Source organism: Vulpes vulpes, chromosome 14 (assembly GCF_048418805.1).
Source record: "Vulpes vulpes isolate BD-2025 chromosome 14, VulVul3, whole genome shotgun sequence".
Taxonomy (NCBI): Eukaryota; Metazoa; Chordata; class Mammalia; order Carnivora; family Canidae; genus Vulpes; species Vulpes vulpes.
The window spans coordinates 27,954,170-27,973,284 of NC_132793.1; the positions used below are offsets into that span (position 1 = coordinate 27,954,170).

Below are 19,115 nucleotides of genomic sequence, written 5' to 3' on the forward strand. Positions count from 1 at the left end.
TGGACAATGCCTGTCCTTTTAGAACTGTTCATATTTGTATTCACAAGATATATATTATGTAGGTTTAAAAAAATCTGTTTTCTATTGTGATAAAAATTCATACACCATAAAATACACCCTTTTAGGGGCACCTGAGTGGCTCAGTGGTCAACATCTACCTTTGGCTCAGGTCATGATCATGGGGTCCTGGAATCGAGTCCCACATCGGGCTCCCCCCAGGGAGCCTGCTTCTCCCTCTACCTGTGTCTCTGCCTCTGTCTGTGTCTCTCATGAATAAATAAATATTTTTATATCCACCCTTTAAAAATGTACACTTCAGACAATTGAATATTACTCAGCCATCAAAAAAATGAAATCTCACCATTTTGCAATGATGTGGGTTGAACTAGAGGGGATTATACTAAGTGAAATAAGTCAGTAAGAGACAATTATCATATGATTTCATTCATGGAATTTAAGAAACAAAGGATCATAGGGGAAGGGAAGGAAAAATATGAATAAGATGAAATCAGAGAGGGAGACAAACCATGAAAGGCTCTTAATCATAGGAAACAAACAAGGTTGCTGGAGGAGAGGTGGATGGGGGCGCTGAGTAACTGGGTGATGGGCATTAAGGAGGGCACCTGATGTAATGAGCACTGGGTGTTGTGTGCAACTGATCCATCACTGGCATCTACCTCTGAAACTCATAATACACTATATGTTAATTGATTATATTTACATGTTAAAAAAGGGACCCCTCCCCCCTAAAATGTAGAATTCTGGGAGGGTGGTTTAGAATATCCACAGAGTTGTGATCCATCACCACTGTCCAATTCCAGAACATTTTCATGTTTCCCCAAAGAGCCTTCCATTAGCAGCCATTCCCTCTTCTTCTCCCAGCCCTTGGCAACCACCCATTTGCTTTGGGTCTCCACTGATCTTTCTGTTATAGACGTTTAATATAAATGGAATCAGACAATGTGTGGCCTTTTGTGTCTGACTTCTTTCACTCACTGTACTGCACCGCTCACCCGTGTGTGGCAAGTGTCTGCCCTTTGTGCCTTCTTGGGACTGATGGTGTTCCGTTAGCCATACAAACCACATTCGGTCTAGCCAGTCGCTGGACGCTGGTGGCCTCCTGGCTGGAATTCCTCTTTTCGGCCACTGTGCATAATGCTGTTCTTCCTGAACAGGTCTTTGTGCGAGCTCCCATCTTCTGTTCTTCGGGGCATCCGCCTACCAGGGAAATCGCGAGGTTGCATGGCAACTCTATGGTTAACTTTTTGGGGAAGTGCCACACTGTTTTCCATGGTAGTGGCAGTGGTGGTGCGGCGGCATCACCCGCATTCCCACCAGCCGTGCACCAGAGCTCCGGCTTCTCCGCTCCCTCACCCATGCTTGTTATTGTCTGTCTGTTTGATTACAGCCATCCTTCTAGATGTGAAGTAGCTCATTGTGGAAAACACACAGTGCATAGAGTTTAAACCGCAAACCCTTTTTAGCTAGAGCAGCAGTCTGACTGCAGACCTTGCGTGCATGGAACAGATACCAGAGGAGCCCCTGTGGCTGAAGAGGGAAGGGGGCCTGAGCACTAGGGGCAAATTCTCGGGTGGTTTGCAGACCATGGGGGCTCGATGCTCGCCAAGGTCTGGAATACGAGTCTAATCACTGCAGGACGCCTGTGGAGTGGCCTGCTGGCCTCGGGCAGCCCCCAGGGCATCTGACCAAGTGGTGGGTCTGTCTGTCCTGCCACCCTGCTGGGGTGGCCTTGGTGAGAAGAAGGAGCCCTGTGCCTCCCATCTCTAGTTCCTGCACTGAGACCGGCTTTTGCAGGACACAGACAGCCAGCCGGGAAAATGCCACCAGTGCCCCCTCCCCAAATTCAAGAAGAAATGTCCTCAGTTTCTCTGAGGGTGTGGACAGCCGTGGGGGCCGGTGAGGTCATGAAGCCAGTGGCAGGTTTACTGAGCTTCTGGTAGGACTGATCCTCGGAGATGCGGAGGACGGCTGCTGGCACAGCCCCGGGCCAGGCTTCCATCTCCTGCCTCTCTCGGCTTTGGCATTCGAGGAGCACCAGGCGCTCTGCTGTTGCACGGGAGGAATGTTCTGCATTCTCATGTTGCCTTGGCACAGGGAGGACCCCTCCCAAGTTCTGTTCTGTTGATCGCAATGCTTGGCTTTCCACAGCTGTCAGAGGCTCGAGTCATGAGACACAGATTGTTCTGTTCTCTTGGATTTTAGGGTAGCTTTCTTCTTTTATTGATGTCTGAGTCTTTGCAAAAAAAAAATCATTTATTGTACATACGGGGACTTCCACTTAGCTAGAATTAATGCGAGTGCCTGGTTTCTCCCCCATGACATGCTGATTGAGTAAAAATGCCACAGTGTTTTTTGAAAAATGCAGCTTTCTCATGTTACAGGGGTGGGAGCTGAAACCCAGGAGCCCTAATAATGGAAGGAGAAGAAAGCATTAATTGGAAGTCCATCATTTCATGAACAGCGCAGAATCAGAGAATGTCGGATTCGGAGGTGTCCTAGAGACCATCTAATCCAACTCCTGGGCTACCAGACGTGCCCACTTAACCCATTGTGTTACTAACAGTTGTGTGTTGATTGTGTTTATTTTTATGAACTCCCCCAGAGGGTGGTGTTCCCTGAGTTTTGACCCAAGGCATGGCATGCTAAGTGGTCACCACAGTAAGTGATGGGAGAAGTCCAGGGGAAAAGACCTGCAGGGCAGAGCCTTGCAGAAGGCTGAAGTATGCATGAGGGCACAGTGGGGAACGGCTGCAGGCTAGACCAACAGCTTAGCAAGCTGTCACAGTGACTGCTGGGGCTTCCCCAGGGGGTCTGCAGGCCGCTGAGAGCACGTGGGCAAGGGTATAGATGAGACGCCCTTGAACGCCAGAATCAAGTGTTATGCCCTATTTTTATGTATCGGGGGGCCTCTGATGTATCTTGAGGTTCCATGGCCTCTTCTCCGTTGCTTCTGCTGCTGCCCTGACCCAAGTTCTTCTCATTTCTCACCTGGGAGGTCTTGATAACCTAGCTCATCTCCCTGCCTGTATTCTTGTCCCTGCCCAGCCACATTCCACAAAGGCCCCCTACCTACCCAGGGGCTTTCTAAACTGCAAGTCTGATCATGTCCCTCCCCCTTCAAAGGCCCTTCCTCGGCTTCTGTTGCCCAGAGGACAAGATCCTGGCTTAGGTGTTCTGTGTGGCCAGCACCACCTTGTCCTACAGCCTCACCCCTACTGTGCCTCTGACCTCACCAGACCCCCTGGTTTCCCCAGCCACCATGCGATGGAACTATTCACTGCCTTTGCCCAGCCTTTTCCTTCTTTCCCACTTGCTTTCTCTGACTGACAAACTCCTATTCATCCTTTGAAACCCAGTGTAAATTTCACTTTGGAGAAGCTTTTGCTGACCCTCATGAGACCACATGATGTCTTGAATCTGTTTGTGTTTTGAAGCTCACGTTGTGTTGCAATGATCTACTTCCAAGATACTGGCGATTCCCACTTTTGAGTGTGTGTTATGTGATGCGTACTAGGCTGAGCCCCGGGCATGCATTAACCTGCCACAGTAGCCACACGAGGTGCATTCTGTTACAGCCCCACTCATAGATGAGGAAGCTAAGACGCAGAGAAGGGGAGTGACATGCCCAGGGCATGCACTGGGAGGGCGACAGGCTGAGATCTGAGCCCAGACCTGTTTGACTCTATTCTTGCATCCTTCTGGATCCTGTTGCCTGGATCCTGCTGTGTCCCCTGGACCCTATTGCAGGCCTTGTGGGGACTGACCAAAGGGAGCGTGCAGCGGAGCTGTCCTGGTGTGGGCAGGATGGGGAAGTGGAGGGACACTGGAGTGCGGGGCTGGCTTTCCTCTGGTGTTGAGGTGACAGGAGACTCTCAGCCCAGCTCCCCATGGTGAAGGGTTTCCTTCCACCTTCCATCTTCCATTCTGGCTGCCTGGGCAAAGGGCTGTGGGACTCCAGGGGAGAAGGCAGGTGGCATAGTGACATAGACTATGGCAACCTGTCTCCTCTCTGGGGCCCGGAGAGAGAGGGAGGACTTGAGAGGGCACACCCAGGCTTCTGAGTAGGATCCTGGAGAGGTGGCTCCCTTTGAGCCTGGGTGGCTTCTGTCCTCCCCTGAGGGACCCCCACCTGCAAGGTCCTGTCCCAGTAGGGGAAATGCCATTTCCGCCTCTGTCCTGGATGAATGGCTGGCTCTGGCCTCTCAGGAGACTATTGGGTCCATCCAGGTACAAATGCTGTCCCCTTCTCAGCCCCTGGGCCAGGGAGGAAGGAAGAGGGAATGCAAGAGGAGGGAGGTGTGGGGTTGCCAAGCGAGGTAGGAGCAGGGACAGCCGAGACAAAGCCCTCATTGTACTGAGGCCACACTCAGCTCCAAGGCAAACCAGGCATCTTGCCTGCCTCCCGGACACAGGCCCGGGACTCCACCTGGACTTCCTAGCTCCTTAACAGCCCTTATCCGAGCTGGCTTGGAAGAGTGAGGCCTGTCCTCGGACCTGAGCCCTCCTGCCTCTGCTGGAAAGTCCTCCTGAAGGCACCACCTCCTCAGTGCATCCTCCCAAAAGCAAGAAGGGAAGGGGTGAGGCTGCCAGGGAAGTCAGGCCGCCTGGGACTAGAAGCCAGGGTCTGGTCTGTCTGGCCCTGCAGCTCTGCCACCTTAGGCCCAAGTGTGATAACAGATCGCCCTTCTGTACCCCTTGGGCTGTGTGCAGGAAGAATGGAGCCCTTGGCAACCTCCCTGATAAGTGTGGGGAGCACTCTTCTCCCACGGTGCCTCCTCCCGAGGCCAACCCCACAGTGCCAGGAGGCCTTGCCTAGACGATGGGGGCATGATGTGGGGGGCAGGGGGGGACACATCCCTGAGCTGAGGCGAGCAGCTCAGGTGACAGGCACAGTGTCGGCAGCTCCTGCGCCCGGCATCCGACACCTCCGGGCAGACAATGCTGGCTGTGTCTGGGCCCGCCAGGGGAACAGGCTACACTCTGTGTCACAGCCAGGAAACAGGCCACCTGAGCAGCGAGCGCCTTTGTCCCCTCAGGAGGCAGCCCCACCACTGGGCAGGATGAGCCAACTCCCCTGAGGCCCTAACACGAGAAGGGGTGGTGCCCAGCCGGGGGACCCCAGAGTTTGAGATCCAGCCCCTGGGCTTCTGGTGTTAGCCTGGTTCTCCTGTTGGCCCTGCCACACCCTGGGGGTGTGACGGGGGTGAGTCCCTCCCTCTGGGAGGCTCAGATCCCTGTCTGTAAGGGCACTAATCACAGCACTTCCTCATAGGGTTTTTGGGAGGAGTCAATGGCACACTGTACGTAGTAATGTGCTTGGCCTGGGGCGTGCGCACAGTGGGGTGTGGTAAACGCTTCTCTCCAGCATGGGAGAGGTCAGGGCCCGGTATCCCTGGCCAGGTCTCCAGTAACCCAGGCTGCTATCCTCAGCCCCTGCCATGAGCATGGAAGGAGGGAACAGGGGTCTCTGGAGCTGGCACACAACTAGTGGCTGCAAAGAGCCCGGGCCCCTCGTCTCAGACTCCAGGCGCTCTGTGACAGTGCCCGGTGCGGGACTCCTTCCTACAACAGCTGACACCCAGCCCACCATGGGGCTTCTCCCCTCCTTTAACCCCTGTAGGGCTGCCCGTGGAGCCTAATCCTCTTCCCGCCTGTCAAGAGTGCCAAGGATGGGTCTCTGTAGGCCTGGTCACTTCCTACTAGTTCCAGCCCACCAAGAGTCCCCAGACAGAGGAGGGCTTCTGTACCCATTACCCCCTTCTTCATCTGCTTTTAGCCCATGCTCTGAGGTCCTGCTGCATGCCCCAGTCAGCATGCATGTTTGCATGGGTGGGTGCAGGCATGGCTGTGTGCAGCATGCATGCGGGAGGGCCTGGCTGCATGTCCTGCATCATGGGAAGGCCCCGAGCATGTTCATGGAGATGTGTGTGGCATGTCTTGGAATGGCAGAGACATAGTACCTTTTCACATTCGTGTGTATCCATATGTCTTTCTACACGTGTGCTGGTATGTCGGTCTGTCTTGTCTCCACTATAGACAGGAAGCCCCCAAGCCACACGCCAACGGGCGCTCTGGGAAGGTGACGTCGAGACTAGCCCAGCCTCACTTGGGGTTCCTGGTCCTGCTCCAGGAGTCCTCCAACCAGCACCCCCCGCCGAGGAGGGAGGACTGTCCAGCGCAGGGTGGGGTCCGAGTAAGGGATCGGAGGGCCTGGCCTGTAGCGTAGAGGACTCAGTGCTGCACTGGGGGTCAGGAGGCCCTGCCTCGATGCCCATGTGACCTTGGGTGAGGCCCTTGAGCTCTTGCTCCACATTCAATCATCTGGAGAACACGGGGTCGGATCTATGATTTCTGGCTGCCCCTGAGGCTCTGACGATCGATCAAGGTCTTAAGTCAGGTGGCAAGAGTGTGCTAACTTCGTTGGTGGAGGCAGCTGCAGCTAGCGCCTGGCCTACCAGGCCCTCGCTCGGTCCTGGGGTGTCCTGCCAGAGGGTGAGAGGAGGAGCCATGCCAGGCAGCGGCCCCAACGAGAGGATGACGTGGCCTGGTCCAGCCCTCCCCGCGGCACCCCCAACGCGCCCTCTCTCCTCAGCCCCGGGGACACCACCCATCCCGCCCCTCACCCGGACCCGCAGCCTCATGGCCATGTCCCTGCCGGGCAGTAGACGGGCCTCTGCTGGATCCCGCAGGTGAGTGCCCCCCTTGGCCTCGGAGGGCGGGAAGGGGGAGGGCCTCCGTTCCCCCCTCTGCCACCAACATGCAGTGTAGCCTTGAGCAAGTCATTTCCCAGTTTTCCAAGCTCTAGAACAGGCTTGCTAACACCTCCTGCTGAGGCTCAAATGACACAGTGGATAGAAAGGTTCTCTGAAGCATTAAAGCCCTGGGGGTCCCACCATCCTCAGTATTGCTGCTGAGCTTCACCGTGACTAGAAGGACTCATGCTGTCATCCACTCTGGCTCACTTGGCCCCCCTAACTCCGACCTGTGTGTGCCCCCTCCTGTCCCCACCCCTGCCTGCCCCCTCTGCCCCAGCTGTGTCAGCCCTTGCGGGGCCCTCCTCTGGGCTCAGGGGGACCCTGGAACCCTGGAAGCTGAGGAACCCTGGCTAGGGCAGATGGGACCCCACCCTTAGCCCGGCCCAGCCTCCATGCCCATCCTGGGGAGCCAGGAGGACCAGCCTCCTCCTGGTTTTCCATCTTGATTTGCGCTGTCTGTTTTGTCACCCCTGTGTGTGCGTCCCCTCTCTCCTCTGCTTCTCTCCCCCGGCCGTGACCCCGCAGCGGGGGCCCTTTGGGCCGCAGCGGCCTGGCGGTGTTTGCCCAGTGCCCGCAGCTGCCCGCCAGCCAGAACGAGCACCTGCCTCTTCTTCCTGCCTCCAGGCGCACCTCTCCGCCCGTGAGCGTGCGGGACGCCTACGGCACCTCCTCTCTCAGCAGCAGCAGCAACTCCGGCTCCTGCAAGGGCAGCGACAGCAGCCCCACGCCCAGGTAACCCCCCTGCGCACCTGTACACCGCACCCCCACGGGTGGGGACCGGGACTCCTGCGCTCCTGGCTGCATGAGCTCCAGCTGGTCCTTCAGAGCCTCAGGTCCTGTGTGAAGGGGAGGGTAGAGCCCCGTTGCCCGTGACCAAGGCAGGGGCTTAGACAAGCAAGGGGGATGCTTTCAGAACTAGGCCCAGCGGCAGGCAGCTCCCTGAAGTGCTGGGGACCCCAGCCCATCTTCCTGCTCCACCATCCTTAGGGCGCAGCTTTTGTCCTCACTTTTATAAGAGGCTCTGACACCTCCAAGTGTCAGGTCAGCATCGGGGCAGGGAAGGAGGAAGGTAGAAAGGCCACCCCTCCGCTACTACAAGAGACTCCTGTTTTCCTTTTTTTTTTTTTTTAAAGATTTTATTTATTTATTCATGAGAGACAGAGCAAGGCAGAGACACAGGCAGAGGGAGAAGCAGGCTCCGTGCAGGGAGCCCCATGCGGGACTTGATCCCAGGACCCTGGGATCACAACCTGAGGTGAAAGCAGATGCTCAACTGCTGAGCCACCCAGGCGTCCTGAGGCTCCTGTTTTCTGGGAAGGGTCACCTTCTCCAGGAATTCTGTCTACACGCTGCCAGCTGGCACTGGGTGATGTGATTGGCTATGGCTGTGGGGCCGGTGGCACAAGGAGCACCACATTGTCCTCAGTATGGTACCAGCCCTCACAGAATTGGAGTTCTCTTGGGGAAGGAGCAAGGATGGATATATGGGCAGGCCACTCGGCATCTGTGGCCCTGCTTTCCTCAGGCGCCACTTGGACAGTGACAGAGGTGCAGCTGGCTTGGAAAGCGGAGTGCATTACAATGTGGCACGTGCTATGTTGTGGGGCTCAGGGAAGGAGGAACGGAAAAGCAGGATCTGCTGGGGAGGCAGGTGAAGGGAAGCTGAGCATTCTCTAAAACCAGGGAGTGACAGCTCCAGCGGCCCATCCTGATTCCCCAGTGGAGCCAGGGAGCGAAGGCTGGGCAGCCATACTTCCCGTCCCTTGAATCTCCCTTTCCGTTGGGTGCCCAACGTCCCTCCAGCTTCAACGAATCGATGTCTGCAGGTGGCCTGTAACTGGTAGCTGCCATCATGAGACCTTTGGTCCCATGTGAGAGTCCTGGGCCACCACAGCTGACCTGCAGCTCCTGCAGCCAGAGCACCTCATGGGAAGGCTGGTCGTGCTCTTCCAGCAGAGATGGTGTCATGGGTGTGAAGTGACGTTCAGATCACGCTGAGGCGGCACTTCTCAGAGTTTCGCACCGTGACACATGTGATGGGTGACACATGTGTGCAGGACCCATGGCCCAGCCTCCTGGCCGTCACTCCACCCTGAGCGCAGGGGGCGAGAGTGGTACTACTGTGCTCAAATTTTGAAAAGTATACAATTGGCAACTTTAACACTTTTTCATTAGTAGCAGATTTCTGCCGTGCTTGTCATAACCGCAGCTCACTGGGACGGTCCCAGCCCTGAGGCTGAGAACTGGCCCCATGGGAGGATCTTCTGGCCACATCAATAGTGGCTGCCCTGGGCTGTGGCTTCAGTGCAAACTGGCATTCCGAGACGGGAATAGCAGAGAGCCATGGATTATAGAATATTCTTCTTTTCCAGTATATATACATATATACATATAAAATGGATAACAGAATATATATATAGGGTTTTATATATATGTATATATATATTCTGTGATATGAGTGATATTCACGAGTGATATATATACATATATATCAGTCATGAAAGCAAGTTGGAAGAGTGAGAACAGCTTTGTCTCTAATTCTCAACTGCACTAGTTTGAAAGTTTAACCAGGGCCTGGGAGGGAGATCCACTCACTGCAGATCCGTGCCCCTCGAGCCTGAGTCCTGGCACGGCGGCCACCAGGATGGCTGCTCTTTCGGGAGGAGATTCTTAGAGCCCACTGAGGGGGCGTCCCCAGCTCCCGACCCATGCCACCCCTCTGCCCCCGTCACCAGGAAAACAGGCCGGCCTGTGGTATGGCTTGAGTTTAACCTAGGGACCACGAGATGAGTACGCAGAAGAGAATTGTGTCCCTTTCTCTCCACTTATATCCACACACATTCTCTTCAGTGGCTGACAGTTTACAAATTCTTTTTCCTCGGCAAACATTAGACGGCCCCCATGGAACCTTTCAAACTGCCTCCCTCGTGGCTGCTTCAGCAAACCAGGGCCTGTCTATTCAGACCTGTTGATGTCCTTGGCCCCGTCCCCTAGGGGAGCAGGGCTGGCTTGCCACGAGGCCTCTGCCAGGCTGCATGAGAACAAGCCCAGGCTTTGAGGCCAAGCTCTGAGGAGGCTTCCCAGAATGACCAGCAGGCAGGACGCTGTGGCCTGGCCACAGCATATCAGAGTTGGGTGCGAGGCCAGGCCCTCCCTCCTTCCCTCCCCCCTTCCCTCCCTCCTTCCCTCCCTCCGCCTGCACTGGGTGGCAATTCCTCCTTTTGGCAGTGCTGAGCCTGAGTATGACACACACACATACACACACACACACACACACACACACACATGCCTATGCCACCTCAGGCTGGGCAGCATGTGGCATCTGGCTTGCTGCCACCTCAGGGTTTAGCTGTTGAGGACTAGATGCCCAGAGCCAGTGGGTGTTCACACGTGTGTTTGGGTGTGACCTCAGAGAATGTGTGTGTGGGGGGGTGGAAAGTGCGTGCATTTGTGTGAACCCGTGCGTGGGCTGGTGTCCCAGGCCTTGTGAGTGTTCCCGAGGATGGCTGCAGGGTGGCGGGGCCATGTGCCCTTGGGTGTGTGCACACAGAGGTGGACACGCAGGTGCAAGTGGGCCAGGGTAACTACTCAGATGTACGCGCTCCAAGGAAACGTGTGTACATGATCGTGCAGGCCTGCGTGTACATGAAGACGGCAAGGAGGGCACCGGAGTGTGTTGGAGAGAGCTGTGCCTCACTCCCGGCCCCCCGCCCCTGCCCTGGACTCCTGCAGGCCTGGCAGTGAAGGTTCTCAGCCTGGGGGGTGCGTTCTCCTACCTCCTACCTGGCGAGCCCTTACCCCCACGCCAGCCCCGGAGAATTACACAGGGAAGTGCACCTGCCCCCAGGCTCTAGTGCCCAACTCATTCTCTGGGTTAGGAGACTGGACACCTGAGTTCCGGGACCACCGCAGGAGTGAGATGACTGATGACATCAGTAGAGTGCCCCACACGGCCGGGTGCCAGGCTGTGGGTCCTGTGGTGCCCCGTATCTGCACCCCTAACTAGAGGAGCCCTGAGCTTCCCACTGTGGTCTTCCCTTACAAGAGCTTTGATAAAACCTACCTGCCAAAGGTCTGGGTGTTCTCATGCCCACACAGGCCCCAGGGGGAGGCCTAGCCTGGAGGCACCTGGTGGCTGTGGGACCAGGACGATGAGCCACCTCTTCCTCCCTTCCCACTGACACATGTTTCCTTGCAGACGCTCCATGAAGTACACACTGTGCAGCGACAACCATGGCGTCAAGCCCCCCACCCCGGAGCAGTACCTGACCCCCCTGCAGCAGAAGGAGGTGTGCATCCGGCACCTGAAGGCCCGGCTGAAGGACACACAGGACCGGCTCCAGGACCGGTGAGCCGCTGCCCAGGGCAGCCCTGGAGAGATGCTCTCCACACTCAGAGGAGCACTTCTGGGAGGAAGGAGTGGCTGAGGGCTTCCTGACACCCACCTGCCCTTTCCTTTCTGGCAAAGCCCTGTAGGAGCCCCTTTCTAGAGCCCTCAGCCATCCCCATTGTCCCCTCAGCTGCTCTTCTGGACTGCCACAGGGGCTTCTTGGCCCCAGGCAGGGAGCAGCTTCCCCTGATGGCCTGCTGGTCCTCTCCCAGTCTGGGCCTGGTGGTCCCTTTTGGCTGCTTCTTGCCCTCTGGCTCCTTTTCACCTGAGGATCAGGAGCCCAGGGCATTCTTCCTGGCTTACCTTCCCTGTGAGTCCCCCTTTGCTTCCTCCCAGGGAGTCACCAGGGTGCTCTTGGCCCACTGGTTCAGGCCCCAGAGGCCTCTCTGCTCATCTACTTGCATATGATGTGTGTGAGCATGAAAAACCTTTCTCGAGCTCCTACCCAGCCCGGGGGTCCCTCAGGAGCCCCTACAGTCCCCTCTGAGCACATTCTCCAGACCTGGGGGCTAATCCTGACCCTCTCAGCTGCTAACTTTCTGGGCCACCGGCTTCATTCTTACGATCAAAGCTTCAGGTCTGCCCTCTGACTCTGTCATCTTCGCCCTCTCCTCCAGACTGTGTCAGTTCAAACACGCAGCCGACTCTGAGCCACACCAGGCACTATGCCAGGCACCAGAGGTCAGGGCAGGTTCCCACGACTATGGCTTCTTTCCTCTTTTTTTAAAACTCTGCAGCTTTATTTGGCATGTAATTCACATCCCGTACAGTTCACCTCTCTGAAGCACACCCTTCGGCGATTTTTGGGATAGGCACAGAATCATGCAACCATCCCCAGTATCTAGTTCCAGAACATTTTCATCACCCCAGAAGGAAACACCGTTCCCAGTGGCAGTCATGGCCCAGGCCCCTGGTAACCACTGATCTTTCCATCTTTATGGATGTGTCTATTCTGGACATGGCATATAAATGGAAGCATACAATATGCATGAGCACGTCTTCCGTGACCAGAGCGCTGCCAAGTAGCCAATCCAGCATGGATCTGTTGTGGTTTTGAACTACGGGAAGTTACAGGTGGCATTCCGTGGGCCTCCTTCATAGTTGGGATTTCTGTTTTTAGAAAATAGTCCTGGGTCTGCCTGGCCATTTGCGCTCACGTCCTCAGGAAGCAGACAGCCCGTCTCCCCGCCTCCTGTCTGGGGCTGGCCCAGCGGCTCAAGCAGACCATCTGCCCCGTGCGGTTTGGGCACAGTGCCCTGGCATGGACGTGCCTACACCTCAAATCCCTGGCCACTCTCTGCCTGTTACTCTTGCGGGAACCTGTGGCAGCTCTTTGCTTGCTCTGTTGCTGTACCACACACGCTCCACATGTTCACTTTGATACTTGCCTCCTGCAGTAACCTCCCTGCTCCTTAAAGAAGCTTCTACACTCCATGCTTTTGTTTGCTGTGTCCCTACTTCCTGAGATGGCCTTGCCCCCATCCTGCTTCGCTGGCAAACTCATCCATCAGGGCTCAGTTCCAGTGTGATGTCCTAGACGGGGTGGGAAAGGCATAGCTTCCTGGCCTGGGGGTCCCGCTGGCTCCAAGGAGAGAGGGGAGGGGCCCAGCCACACTGAGCAGCCCAGTCCCTTTCTCCAAACTCGTTCTCCCTCCCAGGGCTTGGTATCCACGGGGAAGGTTTCTCTAGAGTGAACCCCAGTAAGGGTCTCATGCATGGGGGTCCATCTGCCGTTGCCACTCTGAGTCACTCCAGTCCCTGCTACCATCACAAGGTTGTGTCCTGGGAGGCAGTCCAGTCCAACCCTTTCCAGATAATGCCCTGGCTGACCTTCCTGGCCACCGCAGCCCCTCAGCCCAGACCCTTCGACATTGCAGAGCACACTTTCAGCCTCATTTCCTGCACTGGCCATCCCATCTGGCTCTGAAAAGAGCCCAGTGCTTGATCTGGGATGGTCCCTCTGCTGGGCTCATCACCCTCACAGTGATGGTCAAGCCCTGCGTGGATTGCATTTCCTTGAATGTGGGGCACGTGGGCCATCTGGCTGGGGGTAGGTAGTGGTGTTGGGGTGGATGGCCCCTGCCCCCTGCACCACCCCGCAGGACGTGCTGGCTCAGGAGTGGCTTTCCTCCACCCTCACTGCCCTCATCATAGCCTGCTCTGTCTCCTGCTGCCTTCTCCGCCAGACTTGATAGAATATTCTTTTAATGCACCTCCCTCCCCCACACCCCGATTTGTCTGTGACTCGGGGTGCCTGTGTCTGGTTTACCTGGCACTGGCCTTTTCTCTCAGAAGCAGCCTGGGCCTTCTTGTCCAACTTTTTGGCCCATCGTCTTCATAGTAGATACAAAGCAAGGATGATCAGTGTAGATAAAAAAGAGCCACCTGTTTTCACCACTTTCTTGTATCGCACCCACCACCTTTCATCCCTACACTGAGGGGACATGTGAAGCCCACAGCTCCCCCTACATGACAGCAATAAGTTCCTCAACAAAGTGGGGCAGCCCACCGCCTCTACCCCCAGGGGCTCTGGCCAGGGACTCCCGGGGACAGTATTCACCTACAGGAAGGAGGCCATGTCCCTCCCCACAGAACAGAAATTTTAGCTTTAGTTCTTATTATCTTATATTAAAATTTTAAACAGATGTGTTTGGGTTTTACAGTGCTAGGCATTGATTGATACACTAAGTATCTTTCATATCTAATCTCTCCTGTAGATATCGGATTTAAGTGGGAATGGTCGGTTGTCTAGGTTTCAGCCTCCAGGGCTGGGGAGGCAGAGGCAGGGCTAGACGTTTCTTCTCCCCACTGCCCTCGGTGGGGAGGAGGCCCCTTGGCCACCCCCCTGGTCCCCTCTGGAGCGAGAAGGAGCTAATGAATCAGGCCTTTTGCATTTAGCTCTGGGCCGGGAGGTATTGGCCGCCCTCCTCCCCCAATCCTTGGCGACAGCCCTTCCTTGCTTGTCCTCCATGGTGGTGGCAGGCCGGTCAGTGAGCATGTGTGTCTCGTCCACTCACAGAGACACTGAGATCGACGACCTCAAGACGCAGCTGTCTCGCATGCAGGAGGACTGGATTGAGGAGGAGTGCCACCGCGTGGAGGCCCAGCTGGCCCTGAAGGAGGCTCGCAAGGAGATCAAGCAGCTCAAGCAGGTCATTGACACGGTCAAGAACAACCTGATCGATAAGGACAAAGGGCTGCAGAAGTACTTCGTGGACATCAACATCCAGAACAAGAAGCTGGAGACACTGCTGCACAGTATGGAAGTTGCCCAGAACGGCGCCACCAAGGAGGATGGTGCCGGGGAGTCGGCCGGTGGGTCCCCCGCCCGCTCCCTCACCCGCAGCTCCACATACACCAAGCTGAGCGACCCGGCTGTCTGCGGCGACCGCCCCCCCGGTGACCACCCTGGGGCCTCTGCCGAGGACGGGGTCGACAGTGGCTTCGCCGTGACCGACGACACCCTGAGCCGGACGGACGTGCTGGAGGCCAGCAGCCTGCTGTCGTCAGGGGTGGACTGTGGCCCCGAGGAGGGCTCGCTGCACAGCAGCCTCAGCCTGGGCCCCCGCTTCCCCGCCAGCAACACCTACGAGAAGCTGCTGTGTGGCCTGGAGGCCGGCGTGCAGGCCAGCTGCATGCAGGAGCGAGCCATCCAGACAGACTTTGTGCAGTACCAGCCGGACATGAACACCATCCTGGAGAAAGTGACCAAGGCCCAGGCCTGCGGGGCAATCCCTGATGCCGGGGACAGGTGCCCAGAGCTGGAGCCCCGCCCCCCGGGGCCCAAAGACCCTGACTCGGTGGTGGTGGTGACGGTGGGTGACGAGCTTGAGGCCCCGGAGCCTGTCACCCGAGGGCCGAGCCCACACCAGCCCGGCGCCAACCCCAGCCCCAGCCTGTCGGTGAGTGTGGCATGCCCTGTGGAAGAGGAGGAGGAGGCGGCCGCGGCTGAGAAGGAGCCCAAGAGCTACTGGAGCCGCCACTACATCGTGGATCTGCTGGCTGTGGTGGTGCCGGCTGTGCCCACGGTGGCCTGGCTCTGCCGCTCGCAGCGGCGCCAGGGTCAGCCCATCTACAACATCAGCTCCCTGCTGCGGGGCTGCTGCACGGTGGCCTTGCACTCCATCCGCAGGATCAGCTGCCGCTCGCTGAGCCAGCAGGGCCCGGGCCAGGCGGGCGGCGGCTCCCAGCTGTGAGCAGTGCACCACCCTCCCTCCCGCCCTCCTGGCCTCGGCCTGGCTCCGGCGGCCTGACCACTGATTGTAGGGGTGCCGCTCTCCCTCCCACTCCTTCCCCGGGGCCTCCTCTTATTTATTTAGTTTTGGGTTTGGAAGTGGCTTTTTCAGGAATTGAACAGTGTCGGGGGGCCGGGAGTCAGAGTTGGGGGAAGGCACCCCAAAACTGTGACAGGAGAAAAGGGAAGAGAGACCAAAGGTGGGGAGGCACACAGGTGGGACACGCTGCAGAGAGAGGAGGTGGGGAGGCCCCCCAACCTGGCCCTGTCTGTCTGGACCTTCACTGCCCCTGCCCTGGAAAGTCTCTGGTGTGTTGGTCTGGGGAGGCTGGCCTGAGGCGCCCGTGGGAGCCTCCCTGCCCTCGCCCTGTCCCGTCCCGTCTGATCACCTGCCCACCCACGCCTTCTCTCAAGCCACCCCTTGCCCTCAGTCCTGCCTTCCGGGCCAGTATTATCTCCTCACGGGGAGGCAGCTGCTGCCCAGAGCACAGGCAACCGGCCCAGGACTCTGAGCAGGGTCGGCAACCCTGGGCCTGGGCTGCAGTTCCAGCACCTTCGGGCTGCTCCCTGCCTCGGGATTCAGAACCGTGGTCAGGCCACAGGCGTGGGCCGGAGCAAAGGTGGTGATGGGCAAGAGGTAGCAGAGCGCAGCGTGGGTTCTGTGTCTGTTTGTGCTAGACCTTCCCTGGGATCCATTCCTTTCTCGGCACTTCCAGCTGCGTCAGATCACTGTTCCCGTGAGAGCTGAGCCAGAGGGGCTGGGGCTGGGGCTGGGGCTGGGGCTGGAACACCTGCCTGAGCCCCGGCTCCGTCTGCAGCCTCTGCCGCCCGCCTGCCCGCCCGAGAGGAGGAGGCCGGGCTGGCAGCGCAGCAGGGCCCCTCTGCCTCCTGGGACAGGTCCTGCAGGCTGGGAGGCAGGGCCGGACTCGGTTTGAGAAGCCAGAGGCCATGACTGCCCCTGGAGCTCACCCCAAGGTTCCATGGGGGCCTCGGGCCCAGCTTCTGCTTTGCACTATGTTCACTTTGGGGCTTGGCCCTCACGCACCCCAGCATCTCCACTGAGGGCTGCTCGCATTCTAGGGTGAAGGCTCCTAAACCCAGACCTGTCTGCCTCTGGAAGGAATTCCAGCAGGATGAGCGGCAAGATGGGATACTGAAGCCATGATGCTCATCCAGGCCAAAGCAGGGTGCCCCGGGTCGTCTCCCAGGCAGGGACAAGGCAGTGCGGGGGAGCCTGCAGACTCTGCTCACAGCCTGAGGCCAGTTGGCCTGGGAGCCTCACTGTCCCCCCTCCGTCCCTGGGACCACATCTGGTCCCCCAGCAATGCTGCTGATTTTACCACCACTATTATTTTACAGAGTAAACCCACTCCTGCTCCATTGTGGGGCTTACACCCATCTGGGCACCCCCCGCACTCTTCAGAGGTTAGGCCCCACACCTGAGGGGGTTGGTGGGACCCTGCGTCTTACTCGTCCCTCTGGCCCCGGGGCCACTCTGGTTCTCTGCCAAGGTTGCTTGCCCACCCCCACTGCTCTGACAGCCGCCGCCTGACTTAGGGGCTCCCAGCCCTCCTCCCTGCGCCCCCCACTCCAGGTGGGGCACCTGCATGCACTGGGCAGGGGCAGCCAGCCCAGCCATGGGGACAACAGGCCCCTCTGCCACAACGCTTTGTGCCTCCAAAGCTCCCCCCACCAGTTGGGGCCTCAGATCAGCCATCCTTTGTGGAGCACCCCCACCCCAGCCGAAGCACACCTGAACTGGGGCCTGGCTGGGGCTGCCCCACAGATGCTGGGGTCGTGACACGGAGGGGCAGTGGACAAACCCAATCCAAAGCCAAGCGGGGACTGGCCGTGGCCCCAGCCTCCTGTGCCGTGTACTCACGAAGCTGCATAGTGTCTCCTTAGAAATAGTCCAAGCTTTGCCGAGAAAATAAATGTATGACTATATTTGACAACACGAAATCTATATATTTTTCACCACTGGAATTCTGTGAGCTGCGTAGCCCCTCCGCTTCTGTCTGTGTCTTGCTCTCTGTGGCCTTCCTATTGTGTCTTGTGTTTTGGTGGACGTGGTCAGGGTTGAGGCCGGAGCCCACTGTGTCCCTCTGGAGAAGGCCCTCGAGATGGGCCACTGCTCTGGGTTGTAGGGCCCTCGCCCACAGCGTGGAGGGTCTTCTCTTTTGGGGCCTTCAACGGGTTTTTCTTCCCGTGTCAGTGGAGGCAGTGGCTCAGCACCCAGCCCTGGGACGGACCTGAGAGCACGCTGCCCGTGGCCCTGGCCTGGCCCTTCGTGTGCGCGTGTGTGTGCTCAGTGTCCGCATCTATGCAAAAGGGGCAGCACGACATGTGCAGCTCCGAGCAGTGGAGGCACAGCGGCCTGCTGGCTCGGGCTCCCGGCCCTAGTCATGCAGGGCACAGAGCACGGGGCAGGAGGGCAAGGCCAGGGGCAGGGGCCGCTTGCCCAGGGCTCCTCCTCCAAAGATCCCCTTTTTCTTGTTGCTTAATACCTCGTCCTGCTGGGCTATGGCCTTTCCCTCCTGCTCTCCGCTTTCGGAGCAGAAATTGTCGGGGCCTCCCCTCCTGCCAGCCTCCAGCTGGAGCTGATTAGATCCTAAGGGACATTTCCCCAGGAACCACCTACTGAACTGCTGGTTCCTTGGAGCTCAGCGGCCAGAAGTGGCTTCTGCTTAGATGGAGGGCCTGGGTCTGGGCCTCCCTGCTGCTCCTCTGGCCCAGCCTCAGGCAGGAATCAGAGCCAGGGCTGGGACTCTGCACAGAGAGCTGGCCTCCGGCGGAGTTTATTCCGAGCATCTCCCAAGGGGATAACTTAGCCTTTCACTGAACAGCCTTCCCAGGCACCGCTAGCACCGGGGTATCTGACAGTGCCTGGGGAGGGGCGGGCATCGGCACAGTTCCGGGGCAAGAGCCTACCGAGGGCCTGAGCCCGGGGAACTCGTGACACCCTCTCTGACCTATGGGGACAATGCAAACAAATCACAGCGTACTCTCCCACTCGGCCATCCCCTCGATGGAGAATTCAGGGGATACAGGAAGGGGGGAGGTGGGGAGGGTCTTCATTTTGTCTCCTTTGTCCTTCTGTTCAGATAGAGTTGTACCTGCAGCAGACAGCTCTGAATTAAAGCATGAAAACACAGCAAGACCCTCGGCCTGATTTCTTTATATCATGGTGGGTTTTTTTCGGTTTTGTTTTTGTTTTCTGAGAGGGATGCAGGAGGCTCAAACATCCCTGCCAATCTAGGATACACGGCGTACACACAGGGAAGGACTGGCAGAAAGAGGGCCTTTCCGAGGTTGAGGGAACCAGACAGCCTCGTGCTGGCTCAGCGCTGCCATGTACCTGTTGCCGCAGCTGAAGTTTCACTTCCCTCCTGGGTCACACAGATGATCTCGGACCTAGAAGGGCCTCTCCCAGCCCCCTGAGGGTCAGCCCTGCTGGCGCCTGTCAGTGCCCCGCGTCCACTCCAGCATCCCTGAAGTGGATCTCCTGTGCTCTCTGCAGATGCAGAAGCAGGCTGAGCGGGGCTGCTCTGAAGCCAGAGTCCCTCCTCCAGAGTCCCACACTGCTCCCCACTCCAGCACCTCTGTCCCCGACTAGCAGGCAGCACGTGATGGCAGCAGGGCCAAAGCGCTGCTCTCAGGCACCGTGTGTAGAAAAGACCACGGTCTCAATGCTGCTTACAAGAAAACCAGGCCT

General features: G+C 57.8%; 1 protein-coding gene across 7 annotated transcripts in view; it reads left to right on the forward strand.

Annotated features, from left to right (window-relative positions):
- The window catches only part of SNPH (syntaphilin), a 37,018-nt gene extending 18,464 nt beyond the window's left edge, over nucleotides 1-18,554 (forward strand). The window contains exons 3-7 of one of the 7 annotated variants that reach the window (XM_025986114.2): nucleotides 5,294-5,321; nucleotides 6,058-6,710; nucleotides 7,401-7,508; nucleotides 10,975-11,124; nucleotides 14,186-18,554. In XM_025986114.2, coding sequence (XP_025841899.2) covers nucleotides 6,529-6,710; nucleotides 7,401-7,508; nucleotides 10,975-11,124; nucleotides 14,186-15,362 — 1,617 coding nt within the window. In that variant the 5' untranslated portion in view covers nucleotides 5,294-5,321; nucleotides 6,058-6,528 and the 3' untranslated portion in view covers nucleotides 15,363-18,554. Of the gene's footprint in view, nucleotides 1-5,293; nucleotides 5,322-6,057; nucleotides 6,711-7,301; nucleotides 7,509-10,974; nucleotides 11,125-14,185 lie in introns of all 7 variants that reach the window. The other 6 variants (XM_025986112.2, XM_025986117.2, XM_025986113.2 and 3 more) reach the window with 6 other exon arrangements.
- Nucleotides 18,555-19,115: the final 561 nt, after the last annotated feature.